The sequence below is a fragment of the Apteryx rowi genome, unplaced genomic scaffold, assembly GCF_003343035.1.
Source record: "Apteryx rowi isolate R43461 unplaced genomic scaffold, aptRow1 scaffold_76, whole genome shotgun sequence".
Lineage (NCBI taxonomy): Eukaryota > Metazoa > Chordata > Aves > Apterygiformes > Apterygidae > Apteryx > Apteryx rowi.
In genome coordinates, this window is record NW_020451049.1 from 582,348 (window position 1) to 607,816 (window position 25,469).

At 36.1% G+C, this 25,469-nt stretch overlaps 1 protein-coding gene across 4 annotated transcripts in view; it reads right to left on the bottom strand.

Moving 5' to 3' along the window:
• The window catches only part of FBXW7 (F-box and WD repeat domain containing 7), a 172,712-nt gene that overhangs the window by 9,275 nt on the left and 137,968 nt on the right, over positions 1–25,469 (bottom strand). For all 4 annotated transcript variants that reach the window (XM_026088215.1, XM_026088218.1, XM_026088217.1 and 1 more), the window contains 7 exons: positions 23,081–23,163; positions 19,936–20,077; positions 12,396–12,530; positions 7,883–8,006; positions 5,773–5,909; positions 3,986–4,099; positions 589–770 (listed from right to left, as the gene is read on the bottom strand). In XM_026088215.1, coding sequence (XP_025944000.1) covers positions 589–770; positions 3,986–4,099; positions 5,773–5,909; positions 7,883–8,006; positions 12,396–12,530; positions 19,936–20,077; positions 23,081–23,163 — 917 coding nt within the window. The remainder of the gene's footprint in view (positions 1–588; positions 771–3,985; positions 4,100–5,772; positions 5,910–7,882; positions 8,007–12,395; positions 12,531–19,935; positions 20,078–23,080; positions 23,164–25,469) is intronic.

A 25,469-nucleotide genomic window follows, 5' to 3' on the forward strand; every position in this document is an offset into this window, starting at 1 on the left:
ACTCAGCCCTGGTGAGGCCACATCTGGAGTACTGCGTCCAGTTCTGGGCTCCCCAGTACAAGAGGGATGTGGCACTACTGGAGAGAGTCCAGCGAAGGGCTATTAAAATGATGAAGGGACTGGACCATCTGTCATACAAGCAGAGGTCAGGAAAGCTGGGACTGTTCCCCCTGGAAAAGTGAACGCTCAGGGGGATCTTATCAATGTGTATAAATACCTGATGAGAGGGTATAAAGAAGAAGGAGCCAGACTGTTCTCAGTGGTGCCCAATGACAGRACAAGAGGCAATGGGCACAAACTGAAACACTGAAATTCTGTTTGAACAGCAGAAAACAATTCTTCACTATGAGAGTGGTGGAACATGAAAACAGATTGCCAGAGATGTTGTGGAGTCTCCATCCTTGGAGATATTCAAAAGCCATCTGGACATGGTCCTGGGACACCTGCTGTATATGACCCTGCTTGAGCAGGGGGAGTTGGACTAGAGGATCTCCAAAGAGTCCTTCCGATCTGAACCATTCTAGGATTCAATAAACCTGGTGGAAATTATAAGCCAAACTGTGACTGTAGCTTTCAACAGGCACTTACCTTTTCTCATAGAGATGCATACAACGCACAGTAGAGGTATGTCCGTACAACGTATGTATGCATTCTCCAGTTTCAGCATTCCAGACTTTCAGTGTTCGGTCTGTAGATCCGCTGATGATAATATTGTCCCTCATCTGTGATGACCAGACTCCGCCTGTGTGCCCAACTAGTGTTCTCAAACACTGAAAATACATATTCTGCTTAGACAGAGTTGAAGGGAAATTTAAGGAATGCATAAAGCAAAAAAGTAATCTGTGAGACAGCAGTAATCTCACTCATCTAGAATAAGCCAGAAAACTCCCAGAGATTGCTTCATAATTGAACTAAAAAAATCCCATCTTTTAGAAAACACCCATCAAATTTCTCTATCCATTGTTGGTACTTTGACCATGATGAAGCTTCCCTATAAGCTTTCTTTTGGTAAACTAGACTGTCTTTCCAAATTTCTCATTACAAGGCATGTTTTTGCAGCCTTGAGTGAGTCTTTTTCCTGGCTTTTTTCTGAGTCACTGCAGCTTTTTCTCAGTATTTTTTTGAAGCATAAATGTTAGAACTACAGGGAAGTAAAATGTAGTAGTTTTACCACCAATATATAAACCATCTACTGTTGTTTTATTTTTCTGTTTTTGTTATCTAAAGAAAATTACATGCTATAAGCTGTAGCTACAGCCTTAATACTGTGAAATCACATTTCAAACGTACTCTTGTCTAGGAGAGAATCTCATGTTACATAAGCATGGCCTACCTTCTTTGATCCTAAATGTATGACACTGTTTTTTAACCATGTAGAAACCATGTTTGCTCACACTTACATCTATAAAACCTAGATCACTCTGGAACAATGACCTGTCTCTGTCTCTCAGTTTGTATTCCTTATCAGTGATGATTATATATGTGTTTTTTTTTCCCAACAATCAATAAGTGATAATTAGTACAGACATGAAAAAATCCTTGCAAAACCTGACTAGAAACACACTCCATTTAAGATTCTACTTTTATATTAACAACACAATACCTATTAATTACCTGCTTTCTAACCCATTTAAATATGTGCCATGTTGATTTTTGCATTGCTCCTTTTTCTTAAATTGCGTCATGGGATACAGCCTTGTAATATACATAGCCATCTATTTCAGCCCTATTAGTTTTATCTGTCAAACCTGTAACTGCATGAGAAAAGAGGTCAAGACACTTTGATGGTCTTGTTTTCTGTAATCTAATGCAGAGTGGCATTAATTTCCATGGCCCTCCCTTAACTGTTAGCTGACTCCTCTTCAAGTAGTCCAATATTTTTTTTCTGAGATAATATATCCTAATTACTCAGTCTTTCAGTTTACTCCATTTAAGTATTGATTAAAAAAATTAAACATTTTAGCTTCTGCCAATCTGCTGGGTCTTCTCCAGGACACTCATACCTTTTGAAAAAAAAACCCAACTGCATTCCTCAGGTAGCTTTAGAAAAAAACAGTCAGATACAGGCTATCTATCTGGATCAACTGTAATAAAAATGCCTGACTTTGGTAGTAGTTGTTTAACATCCTGTGAGCTTCTGCTGAAATAAATTGTTTTATCATCACTGCATGCTGTATTTACATCACATTAATTTTCTCAAAAAATAGAGCAGAAATACCGAAAATCTTTTCTACATCAGTGATAGTTCAACTAGTTTCTGTTGTTAAAATCCTTTTCTAACATATTTGAAAAGTTCCTTATTTTTTTTGCTGTGCATAGATTTTCTGTTCTTTAACATTTCTTACCAGTTTTCCTGGCTTCTAGCTTACTTCACTGCTATCAGTTCCTCCTTCTCAGTTCATAGCTCGTCTTCATGTTTTCTCTAAATGAGATTGCTACTGTTTTTTAAAGAATTCAGCTTCCTTTGTTTCTGGCTCTTTCAGCATCTAGCAAAAATGTTCTTAAACAGCTCCCAAACTTTTTTTTTTTTTTAATTTCTCTGATTTGCTCATATCTTAAGAAAGCATCCTTCTAAAGAAGTAAGCAGACAGAATCCTTATTTTGGGTGCTAACACCTCTTGAGTATAAGGTGAATATTCTAGTCACATTCATTTGCACAAATCAACCTTTAGTCTTTTTTGTTTTTTTTAAATTTACGTCATTAATTCTTCAGTATCAGAAAGCATGAGGGCTAATAGAGCAATCTTCCTTCTTTCACATAGTATTTTTAGCTCTCCTTAAGGTTTGGGGTAAATAGTCGCAGTAGGATTTGTAATTACTTTTGAAAAAATTACTGAATGTAAATTGATAAGTCATGCTAGTATGATTAAGTATTAAAGGAATATTTTGCCTTTGAGAATGTGGTAGGTACATAGCAAGTATTTTTCACTTGACATTAGCCTGCCCTTTTCAATAAAAAAAAGTGTTAATCTTAACACGGGTTCCTTTGCTAGACAGTTTGTTGTAGGAAAGCCTACAGAGGTAGGGTGAGGCTGCCTACTGCTTTTAATTTTATTCTTCCCCACAGCAGTATTTACAGTCCTGTCAAGGAACTTCTAGGCATGCAAAGACAAATGCCTAATACATTCAATCTGAATATTATAAAGTAGATACCTTTTACATCTTAAACAYGTTATCCTCAATAGCTATCCTGTTGTTGATATAACTGTACCATTAAGACAAACCCAGTTACACAATACTAGTTTAGAAGGAAAAAGTACTATTTCCCTGAGGCTTTTCTATACACTTGGAGTATGGTCAGTCACCCTGAAACAAAAACTGTGTGCTGAGTAGATGTGATGTTCTAACATGAGTGAAATGTTTGGCACTGTCTTTTTGATTGCACATATTGTTTTGCTTCTTTAAGCCAAAATTAAATTACTGAAGCTTATTAAATTCCTGCCTGAGCTGGATCTAATTTAATAGGAAATATTTAAACCTAAAGCAAGTTACAATTCTTTTTTGTAGCTTAGCAGTATAGCAGCTTAGAAAGAAAAAAAAMCAGTGTACTTGAAGACAGAGCCAGTAAAATGAACACACCATTTCAAAAACTTAAAAACAGCAGAAAGAATGGTAGAAGACAAGAGAGAAAGAGAGATTCAGAGGGGTAAAGGCAGGCTAAATTAAGCTTTAAGGAATATAAAGTAACGTATTTGTCCAAATTCTCTAGAATACGTCACAAATGACTCCATAAGAATAGAGGAACTGCCAAGAGAACAAAGATATATGCCAACAGTAACATGAGCAGCACTGTAATTTCACATCAAGGTGACTTTTTTGAACTACACTCATTTCTGTGTAGGAAAAGATGACCCAAATATTTACTAGTATTTTTTTCTGCTTCTTGCACGAGACAAGACCACTGTGCAGTGTGGTCTGATGAAATTGTATTTTTGACATACCAGTGCTCTACTGGAAGCTCATTTATAAGAAATAATCAACTTACCTTGCCTGTAACTGCTGACCAAACTTTTAATGTGTTGTCATCTGAGCCACTCACTATTCGATTACCGCAGAATTGAAGGCATGTGATCACGTGATCATCATGACCTTTGAGCACCTGACAATGAAGAACATAAAAACGTACATTCACAACTTGACCCAAGAGATTAGGGATAAGCAGGAAAAACAAAGTGCTATTCTGATTCATAAATAAATATTCAAAAATAATAAGGTCTCTTAATCCCATGTGTCAAGTCTAATTTACTGCCAGCTGAGAGCAAGGAAGGTATTTTCCTTCTCCATCGAATAATATTGCATTGCTTACCAAGTATACTACAGTTATTTTAAATCTTCTAAAACATACCAGGATAAATCACCGATAGAAGTAGGATAAATTAGTAGCTGGACATTGCTCAATTCCTCTGCAGTTATTCCCTTGTTTCTTTATTTTTTAGTTACATTTGTTTTTTTCAGACTTACCTTTTAAGAGTTATTTCAATCTTGAACAAAAAGGATGGGGTTCTATTATTTGCTGCATATTTGCACTTTTATGGTCAAGGCTAAAATATATATATTTTTTCCTTACCAAGCATTGTAATCTATTAAATGCCAGGCAGCAGCAAAGTCAAAAACTATAAAACCATAAAATCCGTAACTCAATTAAGTACAAACAAAAGTGGTAATTTAATGTGCTGAAAAATGTGGATTGGAATGTTACTTCATAGAAATGGCATTTTCAATGTTTGATATGGGAAAGCTGCAGTTCAGTATATTTTACTGCAACACAGGGAAAAATGCTTATCAGAATACATAGGACAAAGAATTTTTTATTTAACATATCTGAATACTTTTCAAAATGTTCATAGAACTGAAATGGGCATTTGGAAAATGCCTTGGGCTGTAATTTTAATAATAATTCCAAGATAACTTGATGTGGCGTATCAAGGCAAGAAATACTGAACCATTGCCAGAGACGTACGTAAGTCACGGCCAAATAAACAGCAGGATATAGCCATAGGTTTTTATAAGGAATTTCTTTGTTCTTATTTTTATTATTCTGTTGAACAGTAATCAAGAAAATAGGGAATTTACCTAAAAGGATTTGAGTCTGTTTTTATTTCATGTTTCTGGCTGGTTATTCATTACCAGGTTTGACTAGAATGTTGGTATTCTGTTTTACAAGAGGTTAAAAGTATTGCTTCGTATCTTTGCATTAGAAAAGATGCAATAAGACTGCAGTATCAATGTCATTAAAATATTTCAAAATTTTAAAAAACAGAAAAATCTTAACAAGGAATGAAGTTACTGTCCTGTGCTGCTCAATTTGTACAAGTATCTATGAAAACAAAGCATGAAATGATCACAGAATAGTTGTGAAATATTTTCATATTGGGACATGGCACAGCTCTACAAATATATGTGTGTGTGTGCATGCGCATGCCTGTATGCTTAAGTATTTCCCATCAAGTCTCTGAGATTATAATTATCTCCTTCATAAAGACTGACATATGTGCATAGGCATTCACCAAATTATATTACACAGTTTTCTAAAGTGGCAGTAAAAGAATTCTGCTGTACAAAGCAGAATCACATTTTGATTTGCTAATAAGGTGCTCAGAAATTAGCTTAAAAACAGGATAAGCTAAAACATAAATTATTGTTTTCCTGTAACAAGGTTATGGTTTTGTGTGCATTGATGGTCTGGCTTGTCCCAAGCAAAAAAACCAAAACCAAAACCTAAAGGTTGATCCTGCTTATTCATGGCACCTTGTACATAGCTCAGAAACTTACCTTAGGAGATTTAAGTTCCCCTCGCCGCCAGTTGGTATCAATTCTGTGTTGCCTAATGTACGCACTTTTCCATGGACTATGTATAAAGCCTGGTTTTATTACTTTCCTTCTCTTGATATGTAATGGTTCATCAATCCCTAAAATGAATTAAAAAGAAAGGGGGCAGAGGAGAAGGAGAAGTCTACCCCAAATCAAACAATTACTCTCCCTCCCAAACCTTTACAGTCCATTGAAACTAAATACTACATTGACCCAATGACCTCCTAAGAGAACTCCACCGGTCTTCTGCATGCCAGTATTTGCATTTTGTGCCAGTGACAACATCCTGCCCCTCAGCTCTACTACATCTTTCCTTGTCTTTTCAGCATAATCGTTATCCTAATCATGTGGCTGAAAATGCTGTCATTCATCATTCTTTGCTAGCAATCTACTAGCTTGTCTTCAGATCCCCTTTTCTGAGAGAACTGTAGCAGAACAGTGCGTTTTTCAAATGGGTTCTCTACAACAAACCCCACAACCACTTGTACTCTCCTTTCAAAGCCCTCCAAAAAATAAACCTTCTTTTCTGTAGGCCAATGAACTACCCACTCCTCTCTGGTCATACATCTTCAGCATCTTTCTTAGAGTTGATTCTCACTCTTGAAACTACTATCTGTTAATTCTTGTTTTGATTAAAAGGCTATGTGCTTTTGGCATAGTCTTCTCCTGGCTTGAATTTAAGTATAGCTACTCCCTTTCTGTATTTACRCTTAAGAGGCAGGTGCTTTGCTTTATCCTTGCTACTACAGCTTTTCCTACGATTCCCTTTCCGGCCCATTTATCTTTTCTGTGCACCTGCTCTCTCTGCTCATCTCATTACTAGCACAAGTCTTGTCTGTTGTCAGAATGTGGATGTCACTCTTCTCTCCTGCTCTCTTCTGCACCTTTTCTGGTGCTTCTATCTGCACGTCTTGAATGAACTGCTCCTTCATATATGCCTGAGCACCTCACAGCCTAAAATCTTGTTTTGTTTGTCTGTGCTCTCATGCCTAGTCATACTTATTTACACTTCTAAGCTCACAAATGTAGAATCACTCCCCTCTTAACCTTTCCCTTTTTTCTCATTCTGTCCTCTTTCTTACTGTATGCGCACTGAAATTCGTTAAGAGGAGAATCTTTTCTAAAGATTTAAGAGGTTAGACACCTGTTTTTTGCTGCAAAAGAACAACTCATTAATTTAGGCTCCTTTAAAAATACGCAGTTACATTCATATTTTCCTCTTTTTTAATGCCTTTGCATAGACCCTTCACAAGTCCTTGCCTCTGAGTACTCTAAGGCAGACTGGGCAGGTACTTGTCTTTGTGCATGTCCAACAAGGATAATGCTCTAAAGTCACATGCATGTGCTCTGCCTTGTCCCCCCCTGCCAAACTGTATCCTTGTTCATGTAATTCTGCATAAAAATATAATTTTAAGTTTTTCATGTTTTCAAATATGTGGCTGCTTTCCTGAGAGCCTTGTATTGCCCACTCGTATTACTGCTGAACCACCATATTCTCTTGATCTGGCACAAGCAGGTGCCATCAGTGCAGCTTATGGAATGTGTGTCCCTCTCTACTCAAGCAAGTTATCACCTTCTCCCTCCCAGCCCCAACCATGAAATTTCCTCTGTTAATTTTCCTACAGCTGACATGAAATTATACTATCCTCCTTTCCACCTTACCACTACACATCAGATTTTCTCCATGTTATTTACAATCTGCAAGACTATATTTCTATCATTTTTACATTTCAGTTCTTACTTGCTTTCTTTGTATTTTGAATAAAAAATAATCCTCAAAAAAGCAATAATATTGTATTTTAAAAACATACACTCACTGTACTATAAATAGGATGTTCAAAGTTAAGTCTAGTTTCATTTCTAGTACTCCCTGGATTATTTCTACTCCCTAGTTTCAACACAGATATGTATCATACAGGTCAAGATATCACTAGCAGTAAATTTAAAGTCACCTAAATTCCCTTCTTAAAACTTTAAGCTTATTATGTAAATGAAGATGAATGCCCCAGACGTGCACTGCTTATGACAGCAACAGTTTGACCATTACATTCATCTTTTTGCTTAGCCTTACCCTCCTCTTTGCATTTCTCTCTCCAGAGAAGATTATCCTCAGCCAGAATTCTCCAGTAACGGCATGTCTGAGCTGCCTGCAGAAGGTCCCTGGGTTCCAGGAATGACAGCACATACAGTGCCAGCTGTAAAAAAGGAAGTGTATTTTCTGTATTGTTTTTAAGAAGAAAACTGAAATAATGTATTAATAAGCTATCTCAGAAACTTAACAGAGTTGCAGTTTATTCCAGTGGGCACATGAAAAATATAACAATCATTTTAAATAACTAAATCTATACAGATAATATGAAAAATGTAATTATTTACAAGAAACTAAGTGAAATGACTAGCTGCTATGATTTTTTTTAAAGTAATCCATATTACTTTGAACCATTAATAGATATATTGAAATAATTATCTCTAAGTTATTTTAACTAATAAACATGCCAAAAGAAGTTATTCTGTGAGTTTAACTAGAATATACACCAACCACAATATGAGCAAATGGAAAAGATGTATGCTGTGATGAATAATGCCACTCAGTATGCCTGAATACAGAAAAGTAAATACTATGTGTACTTGAGTTCAAAAGTAGTCTACAGCTGTAGAAAATCCAGCATGCTTATTACTTGTTTTCTGACTAGAATGCAAAAATATTCTTAAGTGATGTTACGGGGAGTTTTATGGAATTGGATGCTGAAGGAATTGAAATATGTGACTTTGATATTGTACTCAGTGTGTTACCAAACAGATATGCGAAATCCTAGTAAGCACTGAACTGATGAAGTGAAGCTAGACTTTTCCATGTGATAAAATTAGAGGTTATTGAAAGAATTCAGATCTTGGTTGACTGGGCTAAGCCACATAATGACCCTGATAAAAACTTGAAAAAATCTCCACGTAAATCTTCCTATGTGTTGGAGTCTTGAACAGGGGCAGAAATATCTAAAACACAATCCAAAATACAGAAACCAATATGCTTAATGGTATCACAAATAACTACAGTTTTTCCATTGGACAGGAGCAAGGCATCTACCAGTTATTGAAAATAAAAATATAAGTGGCAGGTAAGCCCTTTCAGTGGCTAACAACTCTGCAGAGGCAACAATATTGATAAATAAGTGAAGCACAGAACTATTCACATTCTGAAATATTGGGCTCTATCAGTAACTACTAGGATGTGAAAGTTGTCAGGGAAATCAGATCATCCACTTTTACATCTGTTTGACATATCTCTTTCTGTTTAGGATTTTTATTTTTTATTTTTAGCTGGAGTTATACTGTATATAAATAGAATTTGCCCTTCAAACAAGCACAGACTGAAATTCAGAAAGGAAGTCATAACTGTAGGCTGTTGACCTCAGCAGATTTTTGACCTTATTATATGAGAAGCATTTACTTTTTGTAATCTAGACCACTCAATGACTGGGCAGGAAATAAATAAAAATTCAGTATGCCAGAACTGTTTGCGTTTTGATTGTACACATACCTTGTTGGCAAATCATCACCTGCCACTCACATCGAGTACTTAAGGATCCACATTTGAGAGATCTGTGTCTAAGTTACACATTAGATTCCCTTATGCATCCCTGGCTATAAAGTTCAGGAATAGTCATTATGTCCCTACTCAGTTTTGGAGTCAAAATTTTTAGGATCTGGGGTGAGAATCTCTATTACAAGAGCAGAAACTGGACCTGCCTTTGTAGACTTTCTGTCCTTAATTCTTGATACACAAAATGATTTAAGAAGTGGACTTTCCTAACTCACATCAGAGTGTCTAGCATGCAGCAAAACTCAAACATAATATACATCCTTTCCACTATGCTGGATGTTCTGTAACTGACAGAAAGCTTTGTTAAATATATGTCCTGTCTATACAGGTACGGACATTTGCTGAAGATGTTAATTAAAACCTGTGAGCCAACTGATTTTAAAACAGGTTACATACAGGTAGCATTGTTTTAGACCATATATGGATAAATATATTGGGGTCAACACAGTCCACAGTTGACTTTAGGATTAGCAGTGCAAAAAAATAAGGTGGTGTTCCTTTGTCTCAGCCCATGGATCTAGTCCTAAGAAAAATTCAGTAGCAAAGATCTGGCCTTTAACTCAACTGTATTTAGGACTACTCTCCTTTGTAGTGTTAATAATACCAAATGATGTCTCTCATGCTCTCTTTCATTCACATACATATGGCACCCACAAAATTTCTTTGGTCAGTTTCTAGACCTGGTTTTCACAAACTGGTAATTTCAATGATTATTTCTCATGTCTCAGTAGGAAAACAGGAATATCCATTTTAGATTAACTGTTTGACTGCATGTTTCTTCAGAAGGAAAGCAAACATTTGCTTGGTTATTCAGGTATTAAGTACTGTCTTGCTATTGCTGAATACATCTTTGAAGGAGAGCCCTCCTATCCAAATCATCTTCACGTTCTGCTAAGCTAAAGGAAAATCACAGCATTACATATGACAATACTCCAGAGAGACAACTCAGAGAGTGCATTTTCACAGGATACTAGCTTTGATTGATAGGAAAGCCTGTTTACAGAATTACTGACCCTACCAGCCTCTTCTTGCACCCACAGCTCAGTTTGTCGCCCCCTATTTGACCCAGTTTGAGTAGCTGGGGAGAGGAAAAGCCATAAATCAGAATCACTCAAGAAATCTGGGTTAACAATAATCTTCAAAAAGGAGAGGAGATGGCGGAGATAAATTGGTGCTGGGGTTTTTGTTTGTGTGTTTAACTCAGTTAATTTTAGTGACAGGCTGGCAGTGACTGGGCATGAGGAGGGAAAGATGATTTCTTAAACCAGCTTAACTGTTGAAGTCAGCCTTTCATAAAACTAGGCACCTGACAATATTCTGGTTTCAACAGGCAAGAAAGAACACTAAAAATAAATTAAATTAAACACAAGTAGTTTACAATGGAATCAAGAAAAAGGAAAGGTAAAGAGTTTTACAGCTAAAGAGCATACCTTTTCTGTGAAGAAATTGCTAAACTGAAATAACATAACATGATCACTAGTCACAACATAACCAGACTGCTAGTCGTACTTGTGTTAGTTTTGCTGCTAAATCATGCAAAGGCAACTGAACTATGAATTATTGTCTACTAATTACATGTATTCAATTTCCAGATTTAGTARGTGCAGAAGTGACAAAATATCTTCTGTGTTCTCAAGACAAAGTCTTGCTTCCTTCCTCTGCTTCTGAACTAAGGCTGCTTTGGGCAGCTTCTCTAGAAATATGGCAGCAAGGTCTTATTGTAGCACTCCACCCCCCCGCCGGTTCCGTGTCCTCTAAATATATGAAGAAGGCTACCACAGAAGATTTTTCTGTAACTAGTCCTCTCATATCATGTGTACTAAGTTAATACTTATAGCATGAATTGCTTCCAACCCTAATAAAAGCTAAGTAGCAAAACCGAAGGGAAGTGACATTTCCTAATTCTTGAAGATATGATAGTGTATAAAAAGAAGAGTGATTTACATCTAAATATTTTAAAAATAGGATCTCCAAAAAGAATGTCAAGAAATGGAGATATGAAACAGTCTTCTTCATGGTTAATAAGATCATATCAAACATAACAACCAAATACTAGCACCAGAGTATTTATAAGAACTTGATTTCAAATGTGTTAGTAAATGAAGGCTTACAAATACCAAAACTCATGAAAATTTTCACAAGAAAAACCCAACACGCAGTGGATCTGAAAAAACAAATGAATTTCCTCCCCACTCCAAACAACAAAACCAGTTCCCATCCCCCAAAATTATTTGGGGTCAGGGGCTAATAACTGTAGCAAACTAGATTTATAAGCTTTCATATCCACTCCCATGTTGTAATTGTGAAGATATCAAGAGYTGTTATTCTTCTGTGAATAACATTTAGTTGCACACGCTAAAAACCACAAACATTTAAATCTAAATCTTAGTTTCTGTTTAACCTGACAAAGCATATTTGATTTGCAGTCAAAGAATATACTGCAAGTATCTGCTTAACTAGGATTTGGCTCTATCCTTGGCAAAAAAGGGGTTTTCTGGTTTTACTTTTTTTTTTTTGTAGGGTCTTTAGGGCTCAGGTTGTTTAAAATAAACTCAAAGACAGCATTCACAAAAAAAAAAAAACCCACAATGCATTAAACAATAATGCTTATACTTACAGAATAATGTGCAGTGACTTCTTGTATCCAGAAGAAATTTTGTGTATGCAAGCTCTAAAAGAATTAGTTCTCAAAATAACAAGCATAGTCAGCCCAATTAAGATACAAAGGTATTTTTAAAGCCACTGGGGTTTGTTTAAAGGAGTCATCCACATCTCTTAGTATCTGAAAGCTTACTGAAATATAAATGTATGTTAACCTGAAATTACAGTTATTATATTAGGATAGTGTATCAACTTGCAGCCCTCTTTAACATCAGTTTACAGCACTAAGTTAACAAAAAACGAATACCATAATTAGCACAGAAGTATTTAAAAGGAGGCAGGTGATGCACTGCATTGTCCCATGTTGACCAATTTTTCTCACCTCTTTTGGGAGCAAGGAAATGAAGTCTCTTTGAAACTGGGGCTCTATCACTTGCATCATGTGTTTTACTTGTGTTGGTTCACAGCTATCAATAAGTTCATCTAAAGCAAGTAATTTCTCTGGTCCACTCCAGCTCTGCAAGGAAAAAAAAAAAGGAAAGCGTAAGTTTAGTGTAATACACTAGTCTCATTTACATTAATCATTAATAAGTGTTGTTGGCTTGTAAAACAGACAAGTTAAGTTTCCTTGTAGACCTATATACAAACATATAAAAAGCCAGCAAGATAAATGCTTGTGTTATTTACAGAAAAATGAGACATTTAATCAACACAAAATATTCAAAATTACTACACTGGTTCTTAAGCTAAGAAAGGATTTGTTATATACACACATACAAAAATTAGTAATTAAACAGGTCATAATATTTAATAATAATAATTAATCAAGCTTCTTTTTAGTTGATAAACTCTAGGCACATATTACTGACAATGAAGGGGTTGCAACAGTATTCTCTCTCTCTCTCTCTCGTGCATTCAAGTAAGATGGTAACTTTTAACCTTAATGGTTTCATCAAGCAGACCAAAAACTTAAATAAAATGATAGTAAAGGAAAGAAAAGACACCTTCTCTGAAAGGCTCATTGCCTGCTTATTACAACTGTATGTATGTCCCTAAGTGACAGTGCTGTATTTCAGAATCCTGGATGTAAACCAACATATATTTTGTAAATATCAATTTACACTTGAATAAACAGGGAATTTTGACTGGTAATTTTCTTGCTTCACATTTTCACTAATGGGCACTATAAAATTTTAAGATTTTTAATAAGGCACTCATCTGAGAGTTTAGCAGATTAATAGCATCATTTGTAAAAAAAAATTAATAACTGAATATACTGCACATCTGACAAGCATGTCTTAGTCTTCTGTGCTCATCAAAGGGTTTTGATTTGTTATGCAAAAACAATTTAAAGAAAAAATAATTTCTAAAGGAAAAAACAACAGACACTGCTAACTGATTTAGCAACAGAATTAGAGCATGAATAAAGCCTTAGGAGAGAAAATGAGACATCACAGTTTTTGAGAACAGATTCACATTCATATTCTTGAATGTCTTCTAGAGTGACATTTACAAGCAAATTAGCACATATAAATTATATCACAGTTAGGGTAAGAGGCTAACCGAAATTAAAAAAAAAAAAAGCACATTAGAATTAAGATTTCTGTACCACTCTGCCATGTTCCTCAGCACCCTTATTGGTCACACTGTAAATTTCTGTTTTCTGGATTTGATTTTGACTATTATTAACTCTGTTCTCCACAGTCCTACAGCATTTGTGTCTTATAAAGTTTCTGCAGACCAATGAGGCAAGTTAAGGAGAGGATGGAATTTTCGAAGGTGAACAAAACCCATATAAATACCCTGCTTTACTTGATGTAGAACGACCATCATGTTGCATTATTTCTCCCRCTCTAATTAAAATGTCAAAATATTCACAATGTCAAGAAAAGTGTAATTTACCCAAATGATGACCTATCCCCGCATTTCAGACAACCCCATTCCATCAAGTTCAGTGTGAGCAACTTCAAGCTGATTTAGTTATGGTGTGAGCAGGTGCCTGGGCAGTTACAACAAAGCAACCAGCATGTAGGAACCTACTCACACCACTTCCATGCTCTTGCTCTACAGCAAGTGCATGGAAGATATAAAATAATCTAATGAATCAGGGTAACTGAAATCACTAACAGGATTAAAAAAAAAAAAGAAAAGAAACAAAAAAAAGTTGTCCTGGGTGCATAGCAATACGTAAGGATACCATCTGCACACTGTCCTGGAGAAACATATCTTGGAGCAGAAGGAAGTTCCTGTGACCTAGGCCTTTGCACACACTGTTGGCAAGTGATAAGATGGTGTAAACTAGCAAGAAAACACCTCACATATACATAGGTGTATGTATACTGTCACGATATGAGATATGTATTTATGGGTCTCATATCCAGTATTTCAGAATGTTAAAAAGAAACAAAGAAAAAATCTCTTAGCATAAATTACAGAGGTGCTGTTATAAACAGCTTTTATTGCAAATTTCTTTCAATAGAAACATTTGCATCAAAGAGCAGTTCTCTGTAAATCATGCACAGAAGAACTGTTTATCTCACCAACTTTCCAATTGTTTTTTGTTTCATTAAACCAAAGCTTAGTTGGTATTATGTACAATTGTTTGGCATATTTAATCTTATCTGTCAACAGTGTTTGAATTTAGGAGAATAAAAAGGGGAAAATAATACCTGTGTTACTTTCTCATAATATAAATTTCCAAGGTCATTCTACTGAATTTGTAAGCAGCTATATTTATTAAATTAAAGTAACTCAACCTGAATACCATTGTTTTTTGCTGTGGCAAACATTTGTTGCAATTGTGAACATGTTTCACTGTACATTATTTTAATCTGTAACTAACTTTCTTATACATATGCATTTCTGTTTTTAAAATACAATACAGAACTGAACAGAAAAGATATGCTGGGAAAGAGATGCTGATGAATAAAAGCAGTACCATTTTTCATCTGTACATTCATCATTAGGGAATGGCTATGGGCTCTTTTTTAGTAATCAGCTGCTAAAAGATGTTTTCTCTAGGTTGTTGTCCCCTTAGTCTTTCCCTTAAACAAACAAACCCCCAACTACAGTCAATAAGGGGTCTCCGAGGGAGATGTTTGGCATGGAAAATTTTGATGAAGTCAGTAGTCTTGCCAGATAAACACAACTGTTTCTGTTAAGGAAGGCATGACTTTACCCGCAGTAAATTAGCATTTCTGGACCCCACAGCTTGACCTGTTTGCAAAAAATTGCATGTAGCATATTGAGCAGAGACAGAGAAGGGAAGGAATAAATGCATGGCTTTTATGAGGAACAACAGTGAACAACTCATGTCTAAGAAGAGGAAAAAAAAAGACATGGGTGCCAAACAATTTGCAAAGTTTCAAACATCTGAGATGACCAGAGAGCTCTGAGACACTTGGTGAAGCGCCCAGATTCCTTGGATTTCTACCAGGTGATTCCCTTTGAATTGAAGATCTTTGTAAGGCATATGCWATATCTTTAAAATGCATTTGTATAATTAATTTTGCTGGTCTTGAAAACTTAAGTTTAATTTTAATGCAAAATTAAAATAAAGCTTTTATGATGGGCAAGGGTTTCTCTAGAAAAAATTAACCCCAGGATTCATTCACATACCCCTTGGAAACCCAGCAGGGAGCACTGCTTCTGATCTGCTCTTTGAAAGATTTGAGATTCCTACACAAACAATCCCTCCAAATCCCTCGGGGGCTGGGGGAAGACTTGATTTGTCAGCCCAGGCCTTTTGGTGGTTCATACCGTTTCATCATTCAGTATGCACGTAACTGCAACCGTGGCACTACCTACTTGAAAACTATCCCTTAATTTTCCCTACTGCTATTATGTTTAAACATCTTTCCTTCCTTTTCAGGCATACCAAACAGCTTTATATTAATCTAAATAACATCTTGCTGCTTCTACAGCTTGCACCTCATCATTCCTGCTTGACATGCCACCTATCCCCTTATCATCTCCTTCTGTATCTGTGCCTCTACTCTACCATGACGTATGTTCTTCTACCACGCAGCTGTGATCTGCTAACTCCAGTTTGTAGCAATTAGATCCTTCTTCTACTACAGGTATATTTAGGACACCTTCTTTAAACATGTTATTTTTCTGGCTTAATTTTAGGGTTTGGTTCCCTGTTACTGAATTCTGTTAATGGAGGTCTGTTGTTTTACAGAAACCTACGGAAAGGGCTCTTCCTGAGCCTGAAGGGAAAGCAGAATCTTGCATTAGTTATGGAGAACCCTGTCATCCTTCATCTCGAAAGTATCTTGGTTTGGATGAAAACAGCAAACAAGCAAAATTCATTGCAACAAAGAGAGTCTACATGAGCAAGTCATTTGGTAGGACAGGAGGGGTTCAGGAGCAGCTGGTGCTGCTGTATGCCCTGTACTGACCAATCTCTGAGACCTTGTCCAAAGCAGCCTGGTCCCCAGGGCTGACTGTTTGCACCAGACRTGCTTTGAACCTGTGTGGAGGAGCATGAAACAAGCAAAGATAATCAGGAGATTTGCTTTTACACTTCTGCTCTGAACCAAAATGTTAATGGGGAGGCAGCCAAAGGCAGTATGTTGTCATGTGGATCTTCTTATTCTGGGAAGAGAGGCTGCACATAAAAAACAGAACCTTGAATTAATCCTGAAAGAATACAAAGTAGAAAATGCTGCAATGCTGGTTATTTTTACTGCCTCCTTCAAATAAGAGAAAGAACTGGAGAACCCTAAGCAACTAATTTGAATTAAGGTGGCATAGCCAACTGTTTAAGTGAAAGAAGGAAATAGTACTCTTRCCAGCCAGAAGTGGCAAAAGGCTTTTTTAAAGCTGATGATGTCTTAAGATGTGCACTATCTAAATCACTGAGGAAAAAATGCTTCCGATTTCAGGCAAAATAATAGTGTTCACTAGCTCCTCAAAGTGATTGCCTCTACTTGCTGTGCATGGAACAAGTTTTCAACAACATCATGTACCCACCCAACTTATTCCAAGAAAATTCAAAATTTTGATCACATTAAATAAATAAAACCCAACACTACATATGTGAAGTAGGATGAATGAACACAGAAAGGTAGAATTCAGTATTTAAAGCAGTACTGTCTCTGACTGAGTTGAGCATGAAGTAGATATTTTTTTAATGGCAAGAATTTGGTGGTGACTTAAAAATATTTTCTGCTCCAAATAAGATAAAGTTTCTTTAAAAGAAAAAATCTTGTAAAGATAAGCTTGGGCACTCTGTTTTAAAAATCTTACAGTGGCTATTAAAACCTAAGAGTCTGAAGCCAAGAGTGACTGCAAAACAGAATAAATAAATAGGCCTTTAAATTTAAATGGTTTGAACCTATTAAAATGCTTTTCTATTTTTGGTTCTAAACGAAATTCCATTGGGATCAATACACAACTGCATTTTCAAGGGGGAAATGCAAACACTTTTCCAGTCGTTTCTCCTTTCTGCATTAGTTTTTGTCATGTTCAAAATACTGGACTTAGGTCAACTAGATAATGTAACAGCAGCAATAACATTAAAATAAATAAAAACTTTTAAGGGACATCTTTGGCTTTCTTGGAATTTGAAGAATAGTCTCAGTTTTTAATTTGAAAAAATAACCAAGGATAATGATTGAATGCCAATGATCAGGTGGGGGACCTCTAAATAACTATAGCTGAGTATCACTTGTTACTGTCAGCCTTTATGTCAAAGGACAGTTCTACCTTGAAAACAGTACACATGTCCAGCAAATGTGCTCCTGGAAATTTAGCTTTAAAATTGTTCAGAAATATATTTTCATATAAAATAAGATAGTGCTTTTAAACAGGTTTAGCAGGCATAAAGTACGTAAAGAAGAAAAGTCCTCCTATTTCTGTTTCCATATAGGAAAAACTTTGTATTGCAAGAATGCTGCTACATGTACCATTTAATTACAACCTTTTGGGCAGAGTTAGATCCCCTTACTTTAAGGCTGTGCTTTTATCATTTGGCTGTTTAAGACTTGTCCCTTTTTTTCCTCTTTAGTAAATAAATTTCACATGGAAAATAAACACATGAGAGTGAGATGGCTTGGCATTAGTCAAGAAGATGCAACATTGAAATGCAGCTACATGACTTTGAAAGCTTTTCGTTCTAAAATAAGGGACTCCCTCTTTCATGAATACAATAAAAGCTAAGTGACAGAGGTAATCATYGTGTGCTACTAGATGATCTCCAGTTATGAAAGAGCCCCCTCTCTCAAGACTCCAGATCACAATTCAGGAATTTAATACTGCAGTTGAGTATTTTGAAAAGCCTATAGTATCTAATTATATATTTATTAGAACATGGTTTTTCCATTACTAAACCAAAATTTGTGAGCCTAAAATAATGACAACCTAGTTACAGGCAAAATTTCCATGGGCTTGCAGACTTCTTTTCCTATCTGTGACGAAACAGCTGATAGCATCATTTTTAGTGCCAAGAGCGCTCGCACCACTCTCTCAAACATTCAGCCTTTCATAATCTTTTCTAAAATATGGAACAATTGATAATTAGTGATCTTATGTGAGAAAATACACATTAGGCATCTAAGATAACAAATAAAATAGCTTTGTTAGTGCAAARCCTTTTACATTAACAAAATGTTAAAATACAATGTAGCATCTGTAAGTATCACATATACAAAGTACCATTCAAATATGATCCTTAGGGGTTACAAAAGACATCTTTCTATGAACAGTCTTAATAAAGATACATCATAATAATTAAATTTGAATACTTATAAGAAACTGAATGACACATACAAGAATATCTAATTCCAAACTTCCACTGTTCTGAACAGACTTTAAATATGTAAAAAAAAGAGGGAAGGAGTTTTACATTACTATTTTAATTTTCAAAACTGACATTTATTGAGATCAACTGTATCATGTGGCAGTGTGCATCCAAAAGCATGTTTCTGCTATGTTCACTATAACGTCTGCCATGTTGCTATTCTATTTTTGAAAATGCCTGTGAGTAATAAATGAAACAATGCCTGTACAGGTGATTTATTCCTTTTGAAAACATTTTTAGAAGCAACAGTTTACTATTCAAGATACCACCAAATAATATTTTCATTTTCAAGTCAATGACGAGGACTCCTGCCCACTACTTAAAAATACATAACAAAATTGCATTGTAATAGATCTCCATAACACAGCTTATGCAGTGGGAACACAGGCCTGTGCAAAACTGTATTTGTATTCGCGCATACAAAATTAACTTAGTTATTATCAAATTGGCATCCATGCAGATTTCAGTACCCACCTGTTCAAGTGATGCATACCACTGTCCTTCACACTTTTTTTTTTTTTTTTTTTGGTCTGAATAAGATTTAGGCTGCTTGAAAGACACAGAAAAGCTTTTTTCCCTGCCTTTCAGTTGTACATGCATTCACCAGCTAACATTGTGTTCAGGATTCAAAGATCAGTAAAAATACACACTGAGTTTCCTTTTAATCTGAGATATTTTTGTTAATTATATCTTTCTCTCTTAGAAGACACCAGACTTGCAACAAATTTAGTGCTATACCTACACTAAAGCAAACCATGCTCTAACTCTTACTAGTTTCCAAGTGCAAATGTCTCACATTAGCTTGAGGCCGTGGAAGCAGCCATTACATGTTGGATAGAATTTGCAGGAAATGTGAAAGTACTGAACAGTAGCAGCTATTCTGTTCAGAAACCAGAGAAAACAGTATTTATTGTGAATCTGTACAGTAACTAGCTGAAATGGGCAACCGTATTTCCTTAAAATTGATGACCATTCATGTTTTCAACAGTATGCGAAATCAGTGACAGACACATTCTGGGATATATGAAGCAGACTGACTGCCTTTACTGAAGCAGCCTTTTACTTAAATCATGGAGGTAAGCTCCTTCAGAAGTTTATTTCTCTAAGTGCTGGTTACCTGAAACATTTTCAGCCATTCCTGGAGGCCTGTAGGTGGCTGCACAGATGTAATGCGGCGACGTTGCTGTCCTTGGCCATTCGCTGCCCTCAGGTCCCCAAAAGTAGTAGGTGTGGCAGAGCATGGCACCAGCCCCGTAGTACTGTAATACAAATAAAGTTAAAGCCACAAATAAAACATTAAGAAAAATTTAGAAGTCTATTGCAAAAAAAGAACCCTAGTATAGAAGTTGCAATTATTAATTAAAATGAAGTCTTCAACTTTATGCAAAGAGATTACCAGGGCAACAACATGAAAAATATTCTGTTGGCCATTCAAGGGGTCAGTTTCCACACTTTCATCAGTTCAGGTGTTTCTACCATTGCAATACTAATCTTCCAGCTGGGGGTGGGAAATGGGGATCTTCCTCCAAGACCAAAAAAATCCCCACTGCATTTATGGCCAGAAAGGTTTCTCTAAAGATGCATGTATACATATTCCTTTTCTCTCCAGAATATTTCCTTTCCTTCCGGGCTCCCTTTGTGCCTTCTGACTGGTGATGTAGGAAAACAGAGTTCAGAGTCTCACCTATATCTGAAATGCCACTACTGCTGCTTCACTGCCAAATGAAAAAAAAATCTATTTTTATCTCTTAATATATTTTGTTGACAAAGAACTATTAACATCAAACCATTTTAGTGGTTTAGTAAATTGGAATTGGACTTTGAAATATTCTACAGTATTTCAAAGCTTGCATGTTGATGGAGTGACAAAGGAGTTAAAAGGAATGTTGAGGTAAATGGGGAAAGGAGCCTTAGATACTGTCTCAATTACAGTTTGATTTTTTCTCTCTGACATGTTAAGAGACAGCTCATTCATATGGGATGGAGGTTAAAAAAAAGCTAGGATTAAAATGCTGTTATAGGAGTTTAAAGCTATACAGCCATGTTTTCTCTTATTCTACATAAAGTACTTTGTTCACAGGATATCAAAGTTATATTTCCTAGCAGGAACTCTGGAACTCAGGTAATGTTTGCACAAACATGAAAAATTTGAATACAGTGTGGGACACCAAAAAAACTTTGCTTTCGTGAATGATAAATCAAGCTTTTTAGTACGTATGAGCTTTGGGGTTTTACTGACATTTCAGTGGCTACAGAAATAGCTTCAAATGATGCAAGGCAGGTTCATTTTAATATTTATTTCATCATAATGTATAAATATTTCACTATTTTATTCTCCCTGCTTCTGAAAAACAATCACAGCATGTTCTAATATTTACACAAACTGGTAAAGGAAAGTAAAGGTTGATTTGAATAGGCTTATTTCTTTACTGATAATTTTACTGAGTAATAATAGAAACAAAAGCTGATGCAAAAACACTGTTTCACAGATCAAGGATCTTCTTTTAATGACATTTGTTTACTGACTTTACCTGTTATATGCAAACAAAGTTCATCAGACCTGTCAATTTTAAAGAGTGTCTGATCCTAGGGAACATAAAACATGGAGATACCAGAACTGCATCATTTGCCTAAACATTATTAAATAAAATATAATCAAACAGTTTAAGAGATAGGATCAAATGTTAAAGACTTTTTTTTATGTTGATAATGATTCAAAATCCAAGTAATGATGATAGAAAGCATTTTTTTTTAATAAAATATATTTTTACAGCTCACTCACCACCTGTACAGAGGTCCAGCAAAAGGCCCATCATTTAAGCTCCAAAGTAAGGCTCTTAAATTTGGCTTATGCTGGATCTGAGCAATACATAGTTTCCACAGTAGAAGAGCTGCACTTTAATTTCTTCTGCTGTAAACTAGTTCTTAGTCAAAAACAGCTATTCAAAACAGGAGCTAAAAGTCTCTTTCCTTTGACATGAGATTTAACAACAGAATTTTTGTTCATACTTTATTTTTTTTGTATTCTTTCATTGGCCTGAAACAGCCAGTCAAATTTCTGGGGAAGAAGGCCAAATACAATGCTACTCTCGAATTTGACTGATACACTTGACAAAAAGGTATACTTTTTTAGTTTCCAAATTGTTTACTTTTACACAAGTGCAGAGAACTGTGTGTCACATGAAGAACTTGTGGCCAAACAAGAGTGTTTTTCCATCAGAATAATTTAAAAATCTGGAAAAGCTACCAACTTGAGGGAGACATGGAAGCTGTAATACGTGCTTCTCAGCAACAAGACGTGGTCTCTTTTTCTCTAACGCAGCATTTACACATCTGAAAAGCTATCAAGGAACCTGTTTTCCCACATTATCCTAACTTTTCACACATCATCTATAAACCTCTTAAAGGAAGAGGAATAAAATACACATTACTTTTAAAAGATCCACTGCTGATTGAATACTACGATAATGTATTCAAAAGAACTAACATCCCCAACCAGTTTTAGGGGGCAAGCACAATGCTTGTAGGAGGGCCGATACATATTACTGGGAAAAAATGTACAGCAGTGCAAATTCAAAAATGATGGAACGCAATATAACATCAGAAAACAATTGGTATGGCAACTGTAGAAGAACTGCAGTTGTAACGTGTGCATCCAGAGCCCTGTTCTACCACCATTTCTCATGTTTAGTAGTGCTTTACTCTGCGAGGAGTCTTCCAAAATAACTGCAGTTTTTTGTGCGATATGGTACCATTTAGGAGTAGTAAGGAAGCAGACTAGAACCCTTAATAATTTCATATTGTGGATAACAAGTACGTGTGTGTTCCTGTTAAGATCAGATGGTCTGCTCTGCCTACATGAATTTCCATTCTCTCATTCCTGTTGCCATAGCAAAGTGATACATTTGATCACAGTTTGTAACAGTCTTAGGGTTTATCACTATGTCTCTTTTAAAAGATTTGACTGATTTTATACTTACTGCTAGGAATTCTGCCCTCTAAAAGTATCTAAGTAAATCAGCATACTATATTAAGAATTAAACACAAACCTCAACAGAAGAAACGCAAGTTTGGCTACTTCATTAAAACTCATCTTCAGTTTTCATAATTTAAAGTAGCTAAGCAGCATATGAAAATTGATACCACCTCTTCTTCTTTACAGTGCTTAACCTTAAGAGGAGCTATCAATCAGGCTGAGAAATTGGAAAGATGGGATATATAAAAGTATTATGATTCAGTGATCTCTTACTACATTTAATTACCTTGTGTATTCAGAGACTTTGCAGGGTTTCTTTCCCAGAGAGAAAGAACGGACCTCAGAGCCATGGTCCAACTTTCTCTTCATCTGCAAGGTGAGGGAAAAGAGTAACAACATGGATTTAGTTACATGACCAGCCTTACTGGTACATACTTCTGTAAAATGAATACACTTTTACCTTTTACTTTAATTTTGAATTTCAACAAAGTTAACATTCATAAGATAATCTAAAGCAACGTTTTAGTTTGTCTTCAACAAATAATATTTGATACATGTTTTTATATGGTGTACGCATGTATTATGGCACTTGGGGGTCCAAAGGCTATCGGAATAACATTCTTTTGTGTCCAAGTTTCAAATATTAAAAAGCGTGCACAACTCTGCGTTGGTTTGTTTACTAAACTGTTCTCTTTCTACTCTCCAAAGAGGGGAAAAATGAAGCCAAACCCCCTCAATTCTTTGTGTTCAGGTTCATTGCTAACTCTACRGTCTCATGGAAATGGTTAAATTTTAGCTAACCTGTCTGCATTGAACCAAATGTTCATTTTAGGATCTAGAAAGAATATTCAAATACATCATTTCTTTGTCTAACCCTTTATTTTAAAGTTGTATATTGCAAATATTTATAAAACTGCAGTAAAATTGACTGAAAGCTTAACAGACACTTTTACAAAAAGGGTGATGAAAAACACTAAATCTCARTCGTGAACGTCACCCGCAGTTAGATATGATCAAAAACAAGTAATGAGCAGGGCAGCTGCTAAAAGGGGAAACCAGTCTGCAAAAATTACCAAAGAGATGGGAACCAGTGAAAGCCATATTTATCCAGTCAGGCAAATAAAGATTACTTTCTACATACTTAGGTAATCTTTAACCACAGGTTTTTGGACTCCATGAGATGTATTTATGCCAAATGGAATTTCTGGGCTTTTTTGTTGGTGTTCTTCTTTTTTCCTTGTAGATGTGATATAGAAAACACTTTAACCAGTAGACGGATACTTACTGCTGTTTAGAACTGTGAGGTGCAAAATGCATAAACTACCTGCGTAACAATTTAGATTATTTTTCCCCTTTTTTCAAAATTTCAGATTTAAGATATATGGTTTAAAAGTTGACATCTTGCATGTAACACTGATTCATTCTTCTTTAGTGCTGTGTTAGAACATAACATTTATTTAACCATTTATTGTACCAACGTACTGGCCTAAAACAAACAGGATCCTCTAAAGCTTAAGTTGCCCATAGTTTGGTGTTGTTTTGATTTTTTTTAAACTTTAAAAAATCTTCATATTTACAGCTTTCCTCAAAACCAGTCATTTAAGATTTTGTGGTTTGTTTCACTAATGGTTACAAAGGAATTATAACTAAGGTAACTATTCTCATTTTTACAGTAACAGCTACAACACAACCAGAAAAGCTTGCCTTCTAGCCTTGTTTTCTTGCCAGTGCCTCACATGGGACACTCTTGGAGCATTTCACCATACAGACATTAAACTGGAGCTACTTCATGGGCAGTCGCACCGCCACAAATGCATCCACTGCTTCCCCGCAGCCCAAGAAGAGGAGCCCCCTGCACTTCCCCCCAGAAAACCAGTTGTAAGCATCACAAAAAATAATAGATGCTATCTTTTATCGCTGTACCAGACTAGCAAGCCAGCAAATTTACTGGAAGCCTAAATAAGATGTGCTTTAGCATCTATTTCAGCATTTTATGATAGACTTTTCAGTAACGATTTTTCTGTTACAGGAAAATTTTTATTTTCAGCTCATCTTTCTGAGAGATTATTGCCATACCAACAGCTATATTCCTCTTCTGGTTCTCAAAAGAGGGAGATGCAGTTTTTCAGAAGCACACATTAGAAATAAGAAGTAGAGAGCCTGCAGTGGTGTAGGCAGTTACAGTAATTTACTCATTCACGGTAGCAAGGAAAACAATATGCAGTTCTAGATTTATTTGCCTAATGATGATTTCACCAATTTTTCTGTTTGTTTTTTTTCCCCAGTTATTTTAGGGAACTTTCTCATCAGGTCCATGACACATACAGATTTTCGGCATCTGAGAAGATGCTAAGTAAATACGTGGAGGAAAATGTCGTTTACCATACGAAGGCGATAAAACTTTCTCTACAGCAGAGAGGTCTARCGAGCGGATTTAGGCATCAGCACGGCATCCGTGCGCCTCAAGACCAGAAACAGCGGAGCGCAACACCCCTGCGAATATTTAGCCGGTCACTAGGAAAACGCGAGCCCTTTGGACAGCGCTGATTTATTGAAATAATTGAGATTGCGGTAGAGGCGGGGGGGGAGGCGGCCGGCCGGCGGCGCCGCGCAGCCCGGCACTGCGGCTCCCGCCCGGGCAGGGCAGGGCAGGGCAGGGCAGGGCAGGGCAGGGC